Source organism: Loxodonta africana, chromosome 21 (genome assembly GCF_030014295.1).
Source record: "Loxodonta africana isolate mLoxAfr1 chromosome 21, mLoxAfr1.hap2, whole genome shotgun sequence".
Taxonomy (NCBI): Eukaryota; Metazoa; Chordata; class Mammalia; order Proboscidea; family Elephantidae; genus Loxodonta; species Loxodonta africana.
In genome coordinates this window covers 28,515,899-28,539,959 of record NC_087362.1, presented here as the reverse complement: position 1 = coordinate 28,539,959, position 24,061 = coordinate 28,515,899, and the positions used below count along the sequence as shown (strand labels likewise).

Below are 24,061 nucleotides of genomic sequence, written 5' to 3'. Positions count from 1 at the left end.
ACACATAGCGTCAGCCCCAGAGACCCCCCCATAAAGCCCAGACCATGAAGAGGCAACGGAGAGGACTGGTGGCACAGAGGGCTCCCCAACCAGAGCAGGAGGATCCCAGGGTAAGTGGAGGCTTGGACCTCCCAGGAACCAGAAGGGCTGCATGCATTCTAGAGAGATGGTTGGAACATATAACCTTCTATGTTCTTAACTCAATTGTTCTTTCTCATTCAAGGCTGGTCTGGTTTGTGACATTCTCACCTGGTTAATTAGCCCATTCATAGTTTTTGAGGGGCAATCTTTCTCCCTGTTTTGTGCCCTTTCTAGCCTAGTGTTTGTCAGTTTCTTGAAATCTGGCTCATAATCCTCATCCTTAGACTCTCCAGTTGTTCCTCCCAGTTCCCTGCTCTGACATGAGCAGGACCATAATCTCCTGAAATTCCTTACACTTATCGGGCCATGTGCAGATGTTCCCTCCAGCAAAACAAGACCTAACTATTAAAATCTGATATTATCTTGACCTTTGAAAGCTGCCTGTTATTTCTGCTGAGTCAGCAAGCACCCTTCTTCTCTATCCACAGAGGAAGTGCAAGAACTGTGGAGCCTTTGGGCACACAACGAGAAGTAAGTGGTGCCCCATAAAGTGCTGGAGTGGGGCCACAGTACCCCAGGCCTTGGGCTCAGAAAAGATGAAGAAGGAGAACCTGGAGCCAAAGAAGCCCCAGGAGCCTCAGACCCTTTGGCCCTTTAACAACTTGGAAAGAGAGAAGGAACAAAGACAAAGGTAAGAAACATGGAAAGTCCTTGGGTAATAAAGTAGATGATGTGTTTTCATCTCTATGTCGTGTGTCCAGCTATCTCCAGAGAAGGACAGGAAAACTGGAGAGAAATAACCAAGAGCTCAATATGCTCCAGGTGTCCACATTCAGGAGATAATTCTAGTACCAGACAATCTCTAAGGGAAGGGGGTGGGGCATATCTTTTATCTTTGCTCATGGTAGGGACAAAACAGCAGACTCTAACTTAAAGCACAGAACGGACAAAATCTAGGGGGCTGAATGAGGTTGGAGGATGAAACTGAGATGAGGGAATAGGCAACCTTGGAAAAGATCACAGTGAGTCATTACCTCCCTCATCCCAAAACCATGAATAGGACTGGGCCCCTGGAATACTAATCCAAGGTTGGGACAATAAGTTGGGGCATGTCCACTTAATAGGTTTTTTTCTGTTTTCCAATCAGGGAAGAAGAGCATGAGAGGAAAGCTCTACTCCAGAAATTTCCCAAGAGACCCAAAGAGAAACAGCAGCAATATTGGAAGGAATCGACAGAATCTTGTGACTACTTGAGGGTGAGTCAGCCGGGTTCCCCACTCTATTTCTGTTCTATGTATGCTTGATTTTCTTCACTCCCATGCCCCTTCTGTGACAAGTGCTTTTAAAATTCTATTCTGGCCCAAAGGTTTCCAAATTTTTTGTATACATATCAGGCACCATTTTCTTTTTGCTTCTTTGTTTTTGTAATATTTCTTGCATACCTACCAAAAACAGGCTAGTGGGAGCATTTCCGTGGATAGGTGTAAGTGAGTGAATTAGATGCCTTCCAAGAGATAGACTCCTACATGGGAAAATGTGCATCTTTTAAGTTGTGTTACATGTTTCCCAATATCTCTTGAAAACATATTAGCCATCAATCTGCCTTCAAAAGAACTTTAGCCGTGTCCACTCCATAGGAGCCTGTAGGAAAAAGCTTGTTCCACATAATTAAGCAAGAGAATATAAAAAATTTATAATTTTCAGTGTGGTGGGAACAATATAACCAGTTGATAGTGTCGTTTATTTCCCCTGAGCCCAACTGAGTTTGGGTACCTCTTCATATACAAAGAGACTGCCTGTATTTCTTCCACTGTTAGAGAAAATTCGATAACTTCCATGTCTTTATGTTGGTGGATTTTTCTTTTCCACTTGACTTGGAGGAAATCCTAATATATGTCCTGTGGTGTCTTCTCCCACAGCACCCTTGGAGGTCCATGCCCGTTCACACTTCCAAGACACGATCTGTCCTGGACCCTGGTCTCAGAAACTGGCCACCTGTAAGGAAACCTGATGGGAAATCCATCTTCCCTGCATGGTGTCCTATCCAAGATCATGATCTGAGTTTTTTCTCACCTCATGAACAAACTAAAGGACAAGAAGTGGATATCACCGACTCTTCTCGGCCAGCACACGAACACTTTGGCCAGGACTCTACCCTCATGGCCAAGACAACAGACAGCAGATGTGATGGTTGTGCTTATTATGTTTCCCAGCCGGCCTCAAAAACCCTTGCCCTGGGCCATGTCCTCAGCCCCCAGGCACAAGTCGAGGGTCCTGATAGGATCTCAAAATCCAGACTACAGTCTGTGAGACATAGAAGGGGCCAGGACTCTCCACTTAGCATCAAGGCACTAGGAAAAAGATCTGCACAGACCCCCACACAGAATTGCTTGAATCCTGCAAAAAAAGTGAAACTCACGACCCTCCAGATCCTGCAGCAGAACAGTCAGAAACCTAGATTGCAAAGTGGCCAGCCTCTCTCCAACACAACTGAATTTGGACCCAAAGGGTCACCCCAAGTCACCAGGATGATAGACCTCCAGCCTCCACACAGCACATCTCTACTGAATACTGTCGAAACGAGCCCTATACTTTCACCCACACTTTCTAACCCTGTTCCACGACAGCCACTCAGAATTGTCTTCACAAGAATGGAAAATGGACAGTGGAGCTCCAGGTTCAGAACATCTCCCCCCTCTCTCCCTCCTAAGTAGTCTACACCTCTTGTAGGGAGCCCTTGTGTTCTTGAGAATTGTGAGAGACTCAGTTCCCGGATTCTAGTGAGGCTTCTGGCTTCCTTTTAAGGAGAATGACTGGGAGTGAGACCTCTATGGTAGGGACCCTCGGCCTCGAGCCTCACATGAATTGATAGTGACTAAATGAGCACAGAGGGGAAAGATGCAGGGGGCAGGCTGTGTTTGTTGAATCACATCCTCAGATGTGATGTGCGTGCAAAGGTGGAATCTCAGGTATTGTCAAAAGACAGACATGCCGAGACTGCCTGTTTGAATTTTGTACATTAAGTTGTATATAATATGGACCTTATGCAACAGGCCTATGGTAGTTGTTGTAATTTAGTGATTTTGTAAGGAACTAAGTCGATATGGGAGTAAATATTCCAGTATAATGTCACTGGAAGCTATGCGATTAACTGTATTTGCTGTGAAAGTGACTAGATTTTGGAAAGACTTAAAGAACCCATCAGTGCGATCTGTCTCATTTAAGCAGTGTCCTGTACTGAGTCTGTGGGAACGTTTAAGTGGAAACCATTATTGGGAACAGTCTATTGATCTTTTGTTCGTAACGTTTACTGTAAAGCTGTATTGTAAATTTTCTTCAATATTAATAAAATGTTCACAAATATGACATTTTATCTCGGTATTTTTATTTGCACATAATCTAAACACCAAAGGTCCATAGAATATTTATTCATTTGATTAACTTGAGAATAAACAAGACTTCCATACCCACGGTTTATTCTTGGACCTAGAATTTGCCAGCAATGCAGACTTTCGGGTGTAACCCAGCCCTACTGCATCAAAATAGCAATGTTCTCAATGGATTCATGTGCATATTAAGTTGTGAGAAGCACGTCTTGTGGACTGATTTGACTCATATGAGTCACTTGGTGAACTTTAATTTACATGGATACTCAGCCCAGAAATAGAAATTGACTGTGTGTTGCGTGAGGCTTGGGCAAGGGAATTGTTAAAGATTCTGCAGACGAATTAAGTGTTCCCCAGAGTGTGAGAAGCACTGGGTATGGCGGGCAAAGCTAACTCTTCAAGGTTTTGCTGTCTACATTTTCGACCCTGATCAAGAGAAAGAGGCAGGCCTTTTAGGGAGTTTGATTTCCTTAGGAACAGCAAATAACTTGCTTCTCCCTCCATATGCAGCACCTCTTTCTAGAGTGCTTTTTTATTTCTCCGGGGCCTCATTCCTTTAGCATAGCTACCTACTAGTTGGGCGATAAGGTGCATAAGAAAGATGTGGAGATATCAAGAAAGTGAAGAGACAAAATACAGATTGGGAGAAAATAATCAGGAGCCACCTCTAATAAGGGTTTAAAATCCAAATTTAAAAAAGAGAGAAAACAAGTTTTGCAACTTAACCACAAATATACAGACAACCCCATTAAAAAATACAGTCAAAGGTCTTTGTTATGGATTGACTCGTGTCCCCCTACAGTGTGTCAATATGGCTAGGCTGTGATTTCCAGTATTGTGTGATTGTCTACCATTTTGTCATCTGATGTGATTTTCCTGTGTGATGTAAATCTATGATGGCAGACTATTGTAAATTGGCAGTAAAATAAATAACATTTACTGAGATAATAAGGTAAATACACATCATGTATACACATATGCACATTCATTTTTGCACACATGCACACTTTCATACATACGTAAACAAAAATACCGAAACCTGCTGCTGAAGTTAGTTTTGATTTGCATGTGACTCTATAGGACAGAATAGAGCTGCCCCATAGGATTTCCAAGGCTGCCATCTTTTTGGAAGCTGATTTCCACATGGTTGGACCTCCGATCTCTGTTAGCAGCCAAGTGCTGAACCCTGCTTAACCAGGGCTTGATCTCTCTCTCTGTCGAAATATTGGCAGCTGAGCTCTCATCCACTGTACCACCAGGGCTCGAAATATATATGTTGTTGTTAATCTGGTGGTCGTGCCTGTTGAGTCAACAAAAATCCCGGACCTTGACTGTCTTGACCTGGAGTATTGGGGAACAGTTTTGGAGATTTTTACTACGCTTTTAAGGGAGGATCTTTATAATCTGGGAAAAAGTCCTTTTAGAAACGACTGTGGTGTGATGAATGTGATTTCTAAAAAAGCTTCTGATATGGTTTTATTTCCTTTACCCAGAGCTGAGGTTTTCCTTTTGTGAACAAGAAGTATTTCAAACTAGCTCCATTCTTAAGGATTACAACTGATACCAAATATTTTATTTGAAATGTTTCGGTTCTCAATCCAGGTGAACAGACTTAATATTCAGGATCTTGTCTAGATGATACTATAGCAATTTTTTCATATTTAAAATAAATCACTCTCAAGATAAAATTATCTACTTTGGTTTTGGTGAGCTCTCTATTGTATCAATAAAAATCTCATTTATGTCAGAACTTAATCAAAGTCTGATTGAGTTAAAGAGTCAGTATGTTGGTAGGTGGGAGGAGGGACTCCCTTTATAAAAGCTCCAATTCTGTGGACATCACTCCAGAACTGACTGTTGGTAGAAGATACCGGAGGCCAGAGAAGAACCTGCTGATAGAAAGTGTCCATGGCTGAACAATGTAAAAAGCAAGCAGATGTCCTATATGCTGGGGTTATCTTCAAATCCCCATGTAGCTGAAATGTGGATATGCCTGCTGCTTTACTCCTTTCATACACTGCAATGCAGCCTCGTGGGAAGGTTTATTGTGTCCTTTCTTCCCTGAGGTTACTAAGAAGAAAGACATCAGACAGGATTTCCACCTGCATGAGGTGATTTCTAGTATCAAGGAACTGGAGCCTCAGCTGGGACCTATTCTACGTATGGAAAAAAGGATGCCGGAGTACCAAGTGGATATGACCTTAGATGTTGACACAGACAACAGTAACCTCATAATTTCTGAGGGCCAGCAGAGCATTGGATACTGAGATTTCATACACAATTGGGAAGATAGTGCTGAGGGATTTAACTTTATGTGTGTCCTTGGCTCCCCTACATCCACCTCTGGCTGCCATTACTGGGAGGTGGACGTAGGAAGAAGCCCAGAATGGGATCAGGGTGTTTGCAATGAACCAGATAATGTGTAAGCCCCACCGAGGCTCCATCTCTTGCCTGTTGTTGTTGTTAGGTGCCCTTGAGTCAGTTCCAATTCATAGTGACGCTATGTAGCACAGAACAAAACAATGCCCAGTGTTGCACTATCATCACAATCGTTGTTATGATTGAGCCCATTGTTGCAGCCATTGTGTCAATCCATCTCGTTGAGGGCCTTCCTCTTTTCTGCTGACCCTGTACTTTACGAAGCATGATGTCCTTCTCCGGGGACTGATCCTTCCTGACAACACGTCCAGATTATGTAAGATGCAGTCTTGCCATCCTTTCTTCTAAGGAGCATTCTGGCTGTACTTCTTCCAAGACAGATTTGTTTGTTCTTTTGGCAGTCCATCGTATATTCAATAGTCTTCGCCGTACCACCATTCAAAAGAGTCAATTTGAGGTCTTCCATATTCATTGTCCAGCTTTCACATGCATATGGTGCGATTGACACTACCATGGCTTGGGTCAGGTGCACCGTAGTCTTCAGGGTGAAATCTTTGGTTTTCAACACTTTAAAAAGATTCTTTCAGCGGATTTGCTCAATGCAATGCATCTTTTGATTTCTTGACTGTTGCGTCCATGCGTGTTGACTGTGGGTCCAAGTATAATGAAATTCTTGACAGCTTCAATCTTTCTTGCGTTTATTATAATGTGGCTTATTGATACAGTTGTGAGGGTTTTTGTTTTCTTGAGTTGAAGTGTAATCCATACTGAAGGATGTGGTCTTCAGTCTTCATCAATAAGTGTTTCAACTCCTTTTCACTTTCAGCAGGCAAGGTTCTGTCATCCACATAACGCAGGTTGGTAATGAGTCTTCCTGCAATTCTGATGCCCCTGTTTTCTTCATATAGTTGGGTTTCTCGGATTATCTGCTCAGCATACAGATTGAACAGGTAAGGTGAAAGTATACACCCCTGCTGCACACCTTTCCTGACTGTATACCATGCAGTATCCCCTTGTTCTGTCAGAACAACTGCCTCCTGATGTATGTAGAGGTTCCTCATGAGCCCAATTAAGTGTTCTGGAATTCCCATTCTTTGCAATGCTCTCCATTATTTGTTATGATTCCACACAGTCAAATGCCTTTACATAGTCAATAAAACACAAGTAAACATCCTTCTGGTATTGTCTGCTTTCAGCCAGGATCCATCGGACACCAGCAATGATACCCCTGGGTTCATGTCCTTTTCTGAATCTGGCCCGAATTTCTTGTAGTTGTCTGTTGACACATGGCTGCAGCTGCTTTGGAATGATTTTCAGCAAAATGTTTCTTGCATGTGATATTAATGCTTAATGTGATAGTTTTCAATAATTTTCTCATTCTGTTGGATCACTTTTCTTGGGTATAGGCATAAATATGGATCTCTTCCAGCCAGTTGACCAGGTAGCTGTCCTCCAAATTTCTTGGCGTAGAGGAGCCAGCACTTGCAGTGCTGCATCCATTTGTTGAAACATTTCAATTGATATTCTGTCAACTCCTGGGGCCTTGTTTTTCACCAATGCCTTCAGTGCAGCTTGGACTTCTTCCTTCTGTATCATGGGTTCCCAATCATATGATAACTCTGGAAATGGTTGAACATAGACCAATTTTTTTGGTATAATGAGTCTGTGTATTCCTTCCATCTTCTTTTGGTTCTTCCTGTTTTGATTAATATTTTCCCCCTAGAATTCCTTACTGTTGGAACTTGAGGCTTGAATTTTTTCTTCAGTTCTTTCAGCTTCAGAAATGCCGAGTGTGTTCTCCCCTTTTGGTTTTATATCTCCAGCTCTTTGCACATGTCAGTATAGTAGTTTACTTTGTTTTCTCCAGCCACCCTTTGAAATCTTCTGTTCAGTTCTTTTTCTTCATCATTTCTTCCTTTTGCTTTAGCTGCTTGATGTTGAAGAGCAAGTTTCAGAGTCTCTTCTGACACCCATTTTGGTCTTTTCTTTCTTGTCTATTTAATGGCCTCTTTCTTTGTTCATTTATGATGTCTTTGATGTCATTCCACAACTTGTCTAGTCTTGGATCATTAGTCTTTCAATGCCTCAAATCTATTCTTGAAATGATTTCTAAATTCAGGGGGATATGCTGAATAGTATATTTTCTCCCATATGGGCTTGTTCTAATTTTCTCAGTTTTAACTTGAACTTCCATATGAGCAATTGATGGTCTGTTTTTTTTTTCCACAGTTGGCCCTTGGCCTTCTCCTGACTGATGATACTGAACTTTTCTATCATCTTTTTCCACAGATGTAGTCGATTTCATTCCTTCTTACTCCTTCTGGTGAAGTACCCATATATAGTTGTCATTTATGTTGGTGCAAAAGGTATGTGCAATGAGGAAATCGTTGGTCTTTTAAAATTCTATCATAGTATCCCGCATAGATCTCTGGAACTCAGCACACAGTGCCAAAGCAATAAAGGAGGAAACTTGGATTACCACTGGGAGCCCAGGGACTGCTGTCAGCTTGCTAAACTCTGTACCTCCTTCCACGTGGTATTAACACGGAGAAAAGTAGATCTGAAGTGCTTCAGTCATTCTGTCCTGTTTGGAACATTGTCCTTTTTTACCTATCAGAAGTAAGAGTCACGATTTGGGGGGTGGCTGCAGAATTTGGAGGTGGAACCGGAAAGGGTTGTGTCTAAATAAGTCCCAAATGGGCAGGAACAAAGAGGACACCTTTTTAAATGGTCTGTGGGGGTGGATTCAAAATGAAGGCAGAGGACATGTCTCGGAGTTCCTTTTGTGAAGTGTGCAGGGTCTCCACCGTGGTTCCTGTGTGTCCAGGATGAAAGGGCAAGACTCCATGTCCTGATCCTGGCCATAGAGAGCCTGAACTAAGACAGGAGGCCCTTCAGCCCCTGTTCTTTGGACTGGATACTTACTTCAGGAAACACATCCAAGCTAACTCAACATAGGAATCGGAATTTACTTGCCAGTTTCGTCTCCTGTGTCTTTGACTCAGACTCCATCTTCTCATTTCTTCAGTCTCACAACACACAATCACCCACCACCCTACCCTGCTGTCCTCTCTAAATGGTCTCTGAATATTTAACCGAGTATTTGTTGATTTTCCCTTTAACTTTTCTTTATACACCGAAGTCCCATTCAAATCCCCCATCACACGGTGACTATCTGTGAGATTCCAGTAGACTCTGCACTGTCAGATGCCTTGAAAACTTGTGTCCTCGATGGTGTGAGGGTGGTAGAAATATCAGTACTCTTGTGCCCAGTGTTACATGTCTGGGAAGTAGTCTAGACCCTAAGACCTTGTTGGTCAGTACCTGTCCCTGTCCCTATCTACATCAAGCTTTCCCACCTTGGTAACACATGATTGTTCTGGCCCATTCATTCATGGTTTACCTCCCTTCTTCCACTGAATTACTTCTTCCGTAGTAGCTGATTTGGATTCCTCATTTTCCTAGACATTGAGAGTGTAGCCTCAAGTCCCAATGGGCAGAAGTGCAGGCCACCTGTTGCCTGGGATGGGAGCTGAGGCAGGCTTCTTTCCCCCAGGTTCAAGTTGATTACACCTAGGAACTTGTATACATTTTTTTGGATCACCTGACATGTGGTGAAGGTGGCTAAGAACAGAGTGCTCTATCCAGGAAGGATCCGTCTCAGCTTGTTTACCATCAACATGCCAAATTGCATACATTTTCAGCTCTGGAGTCACCTCTCACTGAGGCCTCTGGAATTAGTACAAGTGAGAAGAAAGCAATGCAGATCAGAAACCCAGATTATGACAGTTGTGGCAGGGTCACTCAGTCAGCTTGCTAGGTTCTGCAATTCCCTTTGAAGTGACATTACGATGATGGGCAAGCCTTTGTCATTCAACTGGTCTTGTGTCTATGACTTTTTTGGGACATGTCCTGATTCTACCCATCCAGAGAGAGATCGTAGGTGGGAGGGGGGTGCGGATTCAATTGCGATGCGGCCTGAGTTTATCTCCCCTTTGACTCTTCATCATGCACACAACTCCCATACATTTTCCCCTGTCGCTCAGTGCCTAACTGTGAGATCTTCGTAGGTGGTGTAAAGTCAGATACCTTGAGAACTTGTATCTCAGAAAGTCTGAGGAAGGCAGACTGTCAGTACTCTTGTGTCCAATGTTACATGTCTGGGAAGAAGTGTGGATGCTACGACATTGGTGGGGAGGACCTTGCACCTTTCTCACCCGCATCCTGCTCTACCACCTTGATCTCACATGAATGTTTGGGTCCCTCCATTCACGCTTTGTCTCCCTTCTTCCACTGGATTTCTTCTGCTAGTAACTATGTCAGTTCTTGATTTTCCTCAGAAGTCTGAGGTCGCAATGAGCCAAAGGAGAGTCCACGTCTTGGTTGGCATCAAAGATCAGAAACCCAGATTATGACAGTGGTGGCATGGACACTGAGTTGGCTGTCTAGGATCTGTACTTCCTTTCAACTTGATATTAGGATGGTGGGGAAGGCTTTGTCATGCAGCTGTTCCTGTGTCTATGGCCTTTGTTGGATACATCCAATTCTTCCCATCTGGCAACACATCACAGGTGGGGGGGTTGAGTCAACCGGGAGGTGGAAAGTGGAAAGGCTGTGGCTGATAGGTCCAACGTGGTATGGGTTATGATGTATCTCACTAGGTGGTCTCCAGGATGGAGTACAGACGAAGATGAGGGAGTGTATTCAAGTTCAGTTTGCAGCGTGTGCAGGGTCTCCACCACCGATCTTTAGAGGCTGGGAAGAAAGCCCAGGATCCCAGGGCCTGTTCCTGACCAGAGAGCCTGAGTGCAGATGGAAACTCCTTCAACTTCTATTTCTTCGGCTGTGGCCTTCCTTCCAGAAGCCCATCCAAATCCAACTTTTTTTTTTAGGGATCTCCTCATACCTGCTAGTTGTCTCATCTGATCTCAACCCCTGACTCAGGTCTCCATCTCTCATGTCTTTAGCCAAACAGCACTCCCACATCTCACCTGCACTACCCCAGGGTTTCTTACAAATGGGATATGCCCATCTAACTCAGCCTGAAGTTGTTCCCCTCCTATTCAATAGGTTTAACTCACATGGGAGAGAAACCATGTATTTGCAATGAATGTTGAAAAACCTTCGGTTTTCATTCATCATTTAGTCGACATATGCTAATTCATACCAACCCAGAAGCAATAAAAATGTCATCAATATGGGAAAGTATTTAGACAATGCTCTAACATTATAGAATAGGAAATTACTCACTGGGCAGTAAAATCATATAAAGGTGAGCCATGTATGAAAGCTATTAGACAATATTGTGACCTTAGACAATATGAAAGAACTCACACTGGGGAGAAACCCTATGTTAATAATCACTGTGTTAGATACTTCAGTAAGTATACAAATCTTCAACAACATGAACACTTTCACAATAGAGAGACACCATAAATGTCAACAATGTGGGAAAGCATTTATTCAAAGTTCTCATCTCGGACAACATGTAAGAACTCACATAGGAAAGAAACTATGTTTGTAATCATTGTGGAAGGGCGTATAGTTACTATTCAATCCTTCAACAACATGAATTCTTTTATACTGGAGAGAAACCATATAAGTGTCAGCCATGTGGGAAAGCACTTAATAAAAGTGCTAGCCTTCAAGAACTTGTGAGAAGTCATGCTGGAAAGTAACTTATAAATACAACGAAAGTGTAGAAGCCTTTAGACTTAGCTGCCAAGTTTATATCCACAGAGAGCCCACACAGGGGTGATACACTATATCTGTCATCAGCTCTCACCTTTATACAGAGCAGAGAACCCATACGATGTAGATATCTTATTTTTGCGATACATGGGGGTGAGCTTTTATCAGAAATTTTCCATTTTAATCTACCAGAGAATTCATATGGAGATAAATTCCACTGCTGTAATAACTCTGTAAGAATCTTCACCTGGATTTTGAGCACTGGAATACTCAAGAGAACTCAGAGGAGGAATAAATCTTGAAAAAGTCAAAAAGGCAGGAAAGCCTTTGCTAGGAGTAGCAAGCTGCTTGGGGAAAAACTAAAAAAAGATTCAGAATGCAGAGAAAATTCCATGAAAGAAACGTGCAAATCTCATTACTCATGGAACAACACGTTTGGGACATGAGAGGATTCCCACCTGTCTGAAAGTGTACAAAACACTTTCGGTGGAGTGCATGAATGAACGTCTACAGTGATCACTCATCCCTAAGTCAGCCTTAAAGATGTCACTTTGATGAAATACTAATTCTAAAGCTAAGTTCAAAAGCCTTCACCTGGAGTTCACCTTAGAGAACTCATACTGGGAGAGGTGAGGCCAAGATGTTTGAGTAATCAGATGCTTCCTTTGGTCCCTCTTACAACAAAGATCCAAAAATACTGGTGTATTGAATATTTATGACAGTCTAGGAACTCTGAACATTAAAGACAATGTTCAGGAATGTGACTGAGTGGCATGGGCAGGGAGAGAGGGTTCAGAAGTAGTGAGGATTTGCCACACCTGACCTGCCTTGAACTGGCACCCTGGAGGCCAGGATCAGCTGGCACCAGCATTGAGGCAATATAAAAAAAAACTCATAGTAGGAAAATCCTCAACAAAGAATTTTTAGCATGCAATTGAGGTAAGAAATCAGATCTCTGTCCAATGCCTAATTGGTACAAATACATACCATAAACATACGGAATGGTAAAATGGTTTTAGAAATTAGGAATATAATATTTGATAACAAACAGCAAAAACAAAGCAAACCACTTCAACAGATCAGTAGTTGCAGATATGTAGACACTAATAGTTCTTGAAAAATGTATTTACGTTGGTACATATCTAAAGAACAGGAAACATTGTGTTGAGTAATATTGGGCAATTTTTCTTTTAATGTTCCTGCTGTTATTGTTGATGACTTGAACACTTTCTATTTTTATGTGTATCTAAACATATTTACAAAGATCGGGGTCAATTAGAAAATAAATGTAGATGGTAGGTGAAAGACTTAGAACACAATTTGATGGATGTTGTCTATTTTATTAGTTTTCAAGGGGTACATACATTGGAAAGATGAATAGAAACATGGAAAAATAAATGTTTTGTGACTAAATACTCATGATGCATTTATTTCTTATGCTTAAAATGTCATCCGTTATTGTCCTCATAACTTAACAAGGAACAAAAGTTTCATCTTTAAGAGGAAACACATTTGTGAGCCCTGGAGGATTTTGAGCGCCTTGGCAGAAACATCACCAGAATTCAGGGTCAGAAAATGGGTCATTTTCTACATTCAGATTTGTTTTCCAGGGAACATTTTCCCCCTGAAGAACACAGAGGTATCTGAGAGAAAGAATAGGTGGGAGATCTTTGCAAACAGGGAGAGAGTCTCATTTTCTAAAGGCCACAGGACTCCTGGGGGTGAATACACTAACTCACAGATATTGAGTCACAAAGCACTGCACATTTGATATCTATTATGCAAACATTTTCTACAAATTCCCCTTATTTGTTCTTGATAAAATGATCCTGAAAAAGAAAATCTTGAAGAAATAAATATTTGCAAGGGTAGATTCCATTTTCTAAGGTAAACTTTCATGAAATCTGGCCAGGGAGAGCTGCATAATAAGTTGTAGCCCCTCTCAGAATAATTCCTTTTTCTTTCTTGTCTATAGTATGTATGATAACCTTGAGAGCTATTAAAGAATAAGGTGGTTGAGGTATGACTTTCCGGGACCCATAAAGCACTTCATGTAGCTTGCAACATATATGATGTGTGTATGTCTATAACATCATCTGATCCTAAAGGGGATTGTGACTCAGAAATATTTAGGCATCCTTGGGATAAATGGTTCATGTAGGAGAAGCATCAGGTATCTAGTGTAGGTTGGAAGACAGGTGCTTCAGCCAGTGTCACAGATGCTGCTTTCAAGCAAGGTGTGAAAAATTCCCCACAATCTTGTGCCATGAGTGGATACCACAAATTTTATTTGGTGGTTTATTTTTATATTGTATTTCATCTAAAGTATGTTATTAACTTCCTCATCAAGTGTTCAATTAGTTAACAGGTATTTGGTGAGGGTCTCTGATGTTTCAGACCATGACTTTTTTCTGGTGCTTAAGTAGAAATGATACAATGTCTCCCTCTTCAGATAATTTACATTCTAGTGTAGGCAATAAAAACAAATTGCAGAATACCATGTCTGATAATGAAAGACTAAAGTGGATAAATTCTTACAGATGATTTTCAAGGCATAAGTAACAATCCAGCTGTTGTAATCGTGAATGCAGGAGAGATCTGTATAAATGATAAACACAGGTTCTATCTAATGGAAGGCATTTCTTCATGCAGAGATGTGTGTGACTGAGCTCTTTCCAAGAGGAGGAAAATGCATTCTGAGCAGAAGTTGATTTTGTTCTGAACTCTTCAAACGAGAATGAATTTATGTCCTAGGAAGTGTCTGTGGGCAGAATCGAGTGAGAATGGTGAATAGAGAGGGCAGCTCATGATGCTTCTGAAGGAGTCATGGTGAAGATTAAGGGTCCCGTGGCGACGGGAAAAGTGGGCAGGTTTGTGATATACTTTGGAGCCTGAGCTGACAAGGAGTGCTGGTGGATTGCTGGTGAAAATGGAGCACTGTGTCATAGCATCTTGTTGCCTCCAAGTGTGAGTGCAAGGTCAGTTTCCCACTGGGTTCCCCTGACCCCAGGGAGTGGTGAAGTAGAAGGCTGAGTCACACTGCATCCTTATTGCAGGGTGGGTTGGTGCTTCAATCTCACTGTTTCACCCTGATACCAAGGGAGGGGAAGGAAGACGAAATCATCTTTCCTGCTTCCATTGTGCTCCACTTTGTTGATGCTAAGTGGGGGTGGATGCTCAGATGCCCAGCAACCACCCGTGACACATAGAAGAAATGAGATTGTGGACATGAATTCCTATTACACCTGTTTTGCACTGTCATGTTGAAATTCACTGCTGCTGGATGGGTGTGGAGCTTCAGCTTCATGGCGTTTCTCAGTGACAACAGGGAGGGGGATATCTGGTGCTTTTATTAGCCCTGACTTATTCCATCCTGTTCTGTATTGCTATAAGAAGGGGGTAAAATTTCAGCTCCCCAGCCATGCACCCTGACCTTATGTTACCACAAAAAAAAAAAAAAAAAAAAAAAATTCTACCTGTATCCGGTGGAAAAACACAGAATATTAGCTGCCTGCTAAGTGATTTAGACTACATGAGTCAGGAGAATGCTATAGCAGTCCTGCTTTCCATCTTGCCGATCTTGGATTTGTGAGCTCCTATGGTTGTGTGAGTCAGGAGAAACCTCTTTCCTGCCTCATGGACTTGGGACTTCACAACCTCTAAAAACCACCTGAGCCATTTCCTTGTCATAAATCTCTCTCTCTCTCTATGTATTTATACGCTTTACTGGTTCTGCTTCTCTAGAGAATCAGCCTAAAACAATGCATCTACGCAAAGAAAAATAGTCTCACAACTGGACCAATAAGCAACATCATGATAAACAGAGAAAATATTGAAGCTGTTAATCATTTCATTTAACTTGGATTCAGGATCAACGCCCATGGAAACAGCAGTCAAGAAATCAAACGACACAGTACATAGGACATACCTGCTGCAAATGACCTCTTGAAAGTGTTAAAAAGCAAAGATATCACTTTGAAGACTAAAGTGCACTTGACCCAAGCCATGGTGCTTCAGTCACCTCACATGCACAGGAAAGCTGCACAATGAATAACGAAGACAGAAAGAGAATTGATGCCTTTGAATTACGGTGTTGAATGTATCAAATATATACCATGAAGAGACAGAATTTTGAGCAAATTTTTCTTGGAAGAAGTACAGCCAGGAGCAAGAATTGCTAGACTTTGTCTCACATAGTTTGGATATTATCAGGAGGGGCCAGTCCCTGGAGAAGGACATCATGCTTGGTAAAGTGGAAGGTCAGGGAAAAAGACATTCAAGGAGATGGATTGGCACAGTGGCTGCCATAATGGGCTCAAGCATGCAACAATTGTGAGCATGGTGCAGGATAGGGCACTTTTCCATTCTGTTGTATGTAGGGTGGCTATGAGTTGGAACTAACTTGACAGCACCTAATGACAATGGCAACGTGTATTTGTTTATTTCACATAGGTGAGATCACGTAATATTTCTCCATTTGAAAACCAGAGACTAATGGTTAGAGTATTTTGCCCCTAAACAGACCTTCATGTGTAATAAATTCTGAAATATCAGAGTTGATTTTGCACATGAGTAAGGAAATAATTACTCCCTCATGTTGGAAAGGAAACCTTGGTGGTGTAGTGGTTAAGTACTATGGCTGCTACCTTAAAGGTCAGCAGCTCAAACCCTCCAGACAATCCTTGGAAACTCTATGGGGGTGTTCTACTGTGTCCTATAAAAATAGGGTCGCTATAATTCAGAATCAACTTGACGGTAACAGGGTTTCGTTAAGTTTTGGTAACGTTGGAAAAGTGGAAGACCCTCAATGAGGTGGATTGACACAGTGGCCGCAACAATGAGCTCAAGCTTAACAATGATTGCAAGGATGGCTCAGGACTGGGCAGTGTTTTGTTCTGTTGTCCATAGGGTCGCTATGAGTCGGAACCGACTCGACGGCACCTAACAACAACAACAATGTTGGATGGGACCTCTGGTGGTGCAGTTGTTAAGAGCTCGGATGCTGCCCAAATGTCAGCAGTTGAAATCCACCAGCCACTCATTGGAAACTCTCTAGGGCAGTTCTATTCTGTCCTATAGGGCCGCTATGAGTCGGAAAGGACTGGACGGCAACAGATTTGGTTATTTTGGTTGGTAATCTTGGATGAAAATAAATGTAATCATATGCCCATCTCCCAAAATTTTTAAATATGTATGTGAAATGTATCAAGGGCTAAGTATAGAATTGGAAAAATACAGAGATACATTAGAAAATGTAGGGTAAAATTTCATGATTTCAGGGCTTGGAAGATTTTTAAAAACAATTTTTATTGTGCTTTAAGTGAAAGTCTACAAATCAAGTCAGTCTCTCATAGAAAACATTTATATACAACTTGTTACAACTTGTTATATACTTCTAGTTGCTCTCCCCCTTAGGAGACAGCACACTCCTTCCTTCCACTCTATATTTTCATGTCCATTCGGCCAGCTTCTGACACTCCCTCCCCTCTCCTCTCCCCTACCAGACAGGAGCTGCCCACATAGTCTCATGTGTCTACTTGATCCAAGAAGCTGACTCTTCACCTGTATGATTTTCTGTCCCATAGTCCAGTGCAATCCCTGTCTGAAGAGTTGGCTTTGGGAATGGTTCCTGTCTTGGGCTAAGAGTAGGTCTGGGGACTATGACCTCTGGGGTCCTTCTAGTCTCAGTCAGACCACTGAGTCTGGTGTTTTTATGAGATTTTGAGGTCTGCATCCCACTGGTCTCCTCCTCCATCAGGCCTTCTCTGTTGTGTTCCCTGTCAGGGCAGTCATTGGTTGTAGCTGGGCACCATGTGGTTCTTCTGGTCTCAGGCTCATGTAGTCTCTTGTTTATGCAGCCCTTTCTGTGTCTTGGGCTCAGAATTACCTTGTGTCTTTGGTGTTCTTCATTCTCCTTTGTTCCAGGTTGGTTGAGTCCCATTGATGTATCTTAGATGGCTGTTTGTTAGCATTTAAAGGCTTGGAAGATTTTTTTTTTAATTATGAAAACTACAACTGCAAATATTAAACTGGAAATCTTAAAAAACAAATTGACAAATTAGATGATGAGATCATTGCAATTATATTAGATTAACTAGATTAGGTAAATGTGATTGGATTAACTCAAATGGAATTTGATTGGGTTGATTGCCCTAGAGTGAATGGTTTACATTACTTTGGGAGTGGATCTAAAGATTTGATTAGATCATCTGAGACTGGAACTCAGGAATTACCTCTGGATTAAGAAAAGAAGACTAAAGAAAACAATCAAACCATTGGGGTGGAGTCGATTCCAATTCATGGTGACCCTGTGGGACTTAGGATAACTGCCTTATAGGGTTTCCAAAGAGCAGCTGGTGGATTCAAACTTTCTTGGACTCAGACTCCATCTTCTCAGCTCTTCAGCCAGGCAAAACACAAGCATCTGCAACCCTGCCCCACTGGCCCCTCTCAAGGGATTCTGCTCTTCCAATTCAGCCTGAATCCATTTCCTCTTTGACTCCTTATCATGCACCCAACTCATGTCCATATCCCGCTGTAACCCAATGTCTATCTGTGAGATCCGAATAGACTGCATAGGGCCAAGTGCCTTGAGAACTTGTGTCCTCCAAGGTCTGAGGAAGCAGATTGTCAGTACTCTTGTGCCCAGTGTTATTTGTCTGGGAAGAAGCCTGGACCCTACGACCTTGGTGGCCACGACCAGGGACTGTCCCCAGTGACATCCAGCTCTACCTACTTGGTCCTACATGGTAGTCTGGGCCCTTCTTCTCACATTTTCCCTCCTGTCTTCCATTGGATTCTTTCTTCAGCTAGTACTGCTTCAGGTTCCAGATTTATTTTTTTTTTTAAACTGGAAATATTAAGCAAGCAACAAATTAACAAATTACCTGGTTAGATAACTGTGGTGGTATTAGATTAACTAGAATAGGTAAATGTGATTGGATTAAGCAAATCGAATTATTGATTGATTGCATTAGAGTGAATGAATTACATTACAAAGGATCCAATCCAAAGATTTAATTAGATGAACTGTGATTGGGTTATATGGATTAATTGAATGTGATGGATGGAATTGATTCGATTAAAGAGCACATAAATCACATGACTTTGAGACAACATAAAAGCTTGTGAGTCCATTGTTCTTAGTCCAGTCCGGTCTTCTCTTCAGGTTTGTGAGCTCCTCTCCCGGCTATTTAGCCTATTCAGAGGCTTTGAGAAGGAATCCTACTGCTTATTTTGGAATCTCATGCCCTGGAACCTGTACCACGGAGCCATCCCAGTATCCATCCATTAAGGATCTGTTGACACAGCCACAGACAGCTGGGCTTCAGGTTAGTCTTTTATTTATTTTTTTAATTTTAACTTCTTTTAAATGCTCAGAGATATAGTCCTTTTGAAAATCTACAGTGTTTTGGCACTTTGTAGGGAGGTAAGCATTGTTTAGCATTTTAAAGGCTGATAAAATGTATCATTCTGAATTCAATTATTGCATGAAGATTTGAGTTTCAAAGTAAATATAGCCCAGTGTCCTGCCTTGTGTGGGATAGTGCATGAGTAGTTGTAGAGTCCTGGTGGTTTTGCCAAAGTAATTAAAAGACTAAAGAATTAAATTGTGCATTCTTATTTCATGTAGATTCATTGTGCATTTATCAGAAATGAGTTATAACGTGAGACAATGAAGGTAAACCACTAAACAAAACAGTCCAGGTCATCAACTGTGAAGGTCCCAATCTACTAAGGGAGACAATGATTTTCGGTGTTCATTCGTCATTGGAAATTGCCTCCTCTCATATAAAAGGTGAAGTCCTGGTGTTGCAGTGGTTAAGCACTGGGCTGCTAACCACAAGGGTGGCAGTTTGAGTGTACCAGCCACTCCTCGGAAGCCCTATAGGGTAGTTTTACTCTGTCATATAGGGTTGCTATCAGTCGGAATCGACTTGACTGGAACATGTAAAAGGTGGAAGTTTTAGCTTTTAAGAAGAGAATATTTTTTTCCCCAGACTTTTATATAAATTTAACAAAGAATGGACATACCATTCCCATAACCTTTGAGTTTTTTGTAAGTCTGGGGAAACTTAGGCTTTTTTTTCCTTGTACAGTCGATTATGCTAAATTATCAAAATCAGAACCATTCATTCAATGGTACAAATTCTAATTCACCAACTATGTGACAAGAGTTTGATCTGAGGGCAGATAGCTCCCTTTGTGGGAGGAGGTAATCGTGATAGAGGGTGAGATGACTTTGCGAGCTGAGGAAAATGATCTAGACTTGACTTAGTGGGCACCTTCATACCGATTGGGAGATGAAGGCGTATGAAGAATTTTGTCTCCATCTATATACAATGTTTTCCTCATCTCGTGATTCAGGAAAGCAAGTCAATTTCTGAGGAAGACTGGCCTGAAGCTTGAAGGAGCTGAGGCAGACGGCAGTTGAATACACATAGGGTCAGCCTGACAGACCTCATAAAGTCCAGACCATGAAGAGGCAATGGAGAGGACCGGTGGCACAAAATGTTCCCCAACCAGAGCAGGAAGATCCCAGGGTAAGTGGAGGCTTGGACCTCTCAGGAACCAGAAGGGCTGAATGGATTCCAGAGAGATGGTTTGAAGATGTAAACTTTTGTGTCCTTAACTCAATTGTTCTTTCTCATTTAAGGCTGGTCCTGTTTGCGACCTTCTCACCGGGCTAATTAGCCCATTTATAGTGTTTGAGGAGGAGTCTTACTCCCTAGTTAGTGTCCTTTCCAGCCTAGTGTTTGTCAATGTCTTGAAATCTGGCTCATAATCCTCATCCTTAGACTTCCCAGTTGTTCCTCCCAGTCCCCTGCTCTAACATGGGCAGGGCCATAATCCCCTGAAATTCCTTACACGTATCGGGCCATGTGCAGATGTTCCCTTCTCAAAACAAGACCTAACTATTAAAATCTGATCTTATACTGAGCTTTGAAATCTGCCTGTTATTTCTGCTGAGTCACCAACCAGCCCTTTCTCCACCCACGGAGGAAGTGTAAGAACTGCGGAGCCTTTGGGCACACAGCAAGAAGTAAGAGGTGCCCCATAAAGTGCTGGAGTAGGGTTGTAGTGCCCAAAGCCTTGGGCTCAAAGAAGATGAAGGAGAACATGGAGCCAAAGAAACCCCAGGAGCCTCAGACTCTTTGGCCCTTTAACAACTTGGAAAGAGAGAAGGAACAAAGACAAAGGTGAGGAACATGGAAAGTCCTTGTGTATTGAAAGAGATGATGTGTTTTCATCTCTATGTCGTGTGTCCTGCCATCAGAGTAACTGGAGAGAAATAGGACAGGGTAACTGGAGAGAAATAGCCAAGGGCTGAATATGCTCCCGGATAATCACTAAGGGGAGGGGCCAGGGTAAATCTTGGAGCTTTGAACTTGAACATGGCAGGGACAATACAACAGAATGTAGCTTACAGTAGAGAATGGACAAAATGTGGGGGTGAATGGGTTGTAGGATGAATCTGAGATGAGGGACTGGGCAGCCTTGGAAAAGATCACAGTGATTCAATACCTCCCTCATCCCAAAACAATAGAACTGGGACCCCAGAATTCTTATCTTATGTTGGGAGAGTAACCTGGGGTGTGTCCTCTTAACACGTTTTTCTTTTTCCCATCAGGCAAGGAGAGTATGACAGAAAAGCTCTACTCCAGAAATTTCCCAAGAGACCCGAAGGGAAGCAGTAGCAAAATTGGAAGGAATCGACAGAATCTTTTGACTACTTAAGGGTGAGTCAAGCAGGTTCCCTGCTCTATTTCTCTTCTGTGTAAGCGAGTTTTTCTTCACTCCCATGTCCCTTCTGTGCCAAGAGGTTTTAAAATTCTGTTCTGGCCAATAGAATTTCAAATTTTTGTATGCATTTTGGATGCCATTTTCCCTTTGTTTTTGTAATATTTCTTGTGTGCCTACCAAAAACATGCTAGTGGGAGCATTTCGTGCATAGGTATAAGTGATTTAGTCAGATGCCTTCCAAGAGGAGGACTCCTACATGGGAAAATATGCATCTTTTAAGTTGTGTTACATATTTCCAAATATCTCTTGAAAAGACATTAGCCATCCATCTGCCTTCAAAAGACCTTTAGCCATGTCCACCCCATAGAAGTCTGTAGGAAAGGGCTTGTTCCACGTCATTAAGCAAGATACGATAGTACAAAAGTTGATAGTTTTCAGTGTGATGGGAACAATGTATCTAGCTGATATTGCAGCTTATTTTCCCTGAGCCTAACTGAGGTTGGGTACCTCTTCATATCCAAAGAGACTGCCTGTATTTCTTCCACCGTTAGAGAAAATTCGAAAACTTTCATGCCTTTATGTTGGTTGATTTTTCTTTTCCACTTGACTTGGAGGAAAGCCTAATATATGCTCTGCGGTGTCTTCTCCCACAGCACCCTTGCAGGCCCATGCCCGTTCACACTACCAAGGTACGATCTGCCCTGGACCCTTCTCTCAGAAACTGGCCACATGTAAGGAAACCTGACCAGAAATCCATCTTCCCTGAAAGGTCTCCTATCCAAGATCACGATCCAAGCTTCTTCTCATCTCACGGACAAACTAAAGAAGAAGTGGATATCACTGGCTCTTCTCAGCCAGCAACCAAACACTTTGGCCAGGACTCTACCGTCCTGGCCAAGACAACAGACAACAGATGTGATGCTTGTGCTTATTATGTTTCCCAGCCGGCCTCAAAAACCCTTGCCCTGGGCCATGTCCTCAGCCCCCAGGCACAAGCCCAGGGTCCTGATAGGATCTCAAAATCCAGTCCACAGCCTGCCAGAGGTAGAAGGGGCCAGGACTCTGCACTCAGCATTCAGGCACCAGGAAAAAGATCTGCCCAGACCCCCGAACAAAACTGCTTGAATCCTGCAAAGAAAGCAAAACTCACAACCCTCCAGATTGTGCAACAGAGCAGAAAGAGACCTGATGTGGGAGCTGGCCAGCCTCTCTCCAATTCAACTGAATTTGGACCCAACGGGCCACCCCAAGTCACCAGAATGACTGACCTCCAGCCACCACACAGTAGACCTCACCTGAATACTGTCGAAACCAGCCCTATCCTTCCACCCCCACTTTCTAGCTCTGTTGCACGACAGCCACTCAGAATTGTCTTCACAAGAATGGAAAATGGACAGTGGAGCTCCAGGTTCAGAACATCTCCCACCTCTCTCCCTCCTGAGTAGCCTACACCTGTTGTAGGGAGCCCTTAGGTTCTTGAGAATTGCGAGAGACACAGTTCCCGGATTCTAGTGAGGCTTCTGGCCTCCTTTTAAGGGGAGTGACTGGGAGTGAGACCTCTATGGTAGGGACCCTCAGCCTCAAGCCTCACATCAATGGATTGTGACTAAATGAGCACAGAGGGGAAAGATGCAGGGAACAGGGTGTATTTGTTGAATCACATCCTCAGATGTGGTGGGAGTGCAATGGTGGACTCTCAGGTATTGTCAAAAGACAGACATGCCGAGACTGCCTATTTTAATTTTGCATATTAAGTTGTATATAATATGGACCTTATGCAACAGGCCTATAGTAAATAGTTGTTGTAATTTAGTCATTTTGATAGGAACTAAGTCAACATGGGAGTAAATATTCAAGTATACTGTCACTGGAAGCTATGTAATTCATTGTATTTGGTGTGAAAGTGAGTAAGTTTTGGAAAGACTTAAAGAACCCATCAGTGGGATCTGTGTGATTTAAGCAGTGCCGTGTACTGAGGCTAAGGTTTTGAGTCTGTGGGAATGTTTAAGTGGAAACCAGCATTGGGAATATTCTATTGATCTTTTTTGTTATTTACATTTACTGGAAAGTTGTATTGTAAATTTTCTTCAATGTTAATAAAATGTTCACAGGTACGACATTTTGTGTGGGTATTTTTATTTGCACATAATCTAAACCCCAAAGCTCCATATAAATATGTATTTGTTTGATTAACTGGATAGTAAGAAGAACTTCCATACACACAGTTTATTCTTGGACCTAGAATTTGCTTGAAATACGCATTTTCAGGTGCAACCCAGCCCTACTGCATCCAAATAGCAATATTCTCAATTGATTCATGTGCAGATTAAGTTGTGAGAAGCACTACTTAGGGACTGACTTGTCTCATATGAGTCACTTGGTGAACTTTAATTTACACGGGTGCTTAGCCCAGAAATAGAAATTTACTGTGTTGCTATCTACATTTGCTAACCTGATCAAGAAAAAGGGGCTGGCTTTTTAGGGAGTTTGATTTCCTTAGGAATAGCAAATAACTTGCTTCTCCCTCCATATGCAGCACCTGTTTCTAGAGTGCTTTTTTATTTCTCCGGGACCTCATTCCTTCAGCATAGCTACGTGCTAGTTGTGCGATAAGGTGCATAAGAAAGATGTGGAGATATGAAGAAAGTAAAGACACAATGTACACATGAGGAGAAAGGTATGAGGAACCCTATCTAATAAGTGTCTCATATCCAAATTCAAAAAAAGAAAGAGAAGAACTTTTGCAACCAAAGCACAAATATACAAAGAACCCAATTAAA

At 42.2% G+C, this 24,061-nt stretch overlaps 1 protein-coding gene across 1 annotated transcript; it reads left to right on the top strand.

Annotated features, from left to right (window-relative positions):
* Positions 1–677: 677 nt before the first annotated feature.
* On the top strand, positions 678–22,726 carry LOC135228398 (protein FAM90A27P-like). Its single transcript, XM_064274180.1, has 3 exons — positions 678–772; positions 1,229–1,337; positions 21,935–22,726. Exons 1-3 carry the CDS (start codon positions 678–680, stop codon positions 22,724–22,726), a joined length of 996 nt encoding a protein of 331 aa, XP_064130250.1.
* The last annotated feature ends 1,335 nt before the right edge of the window (positions 22,727–24,061 follow it).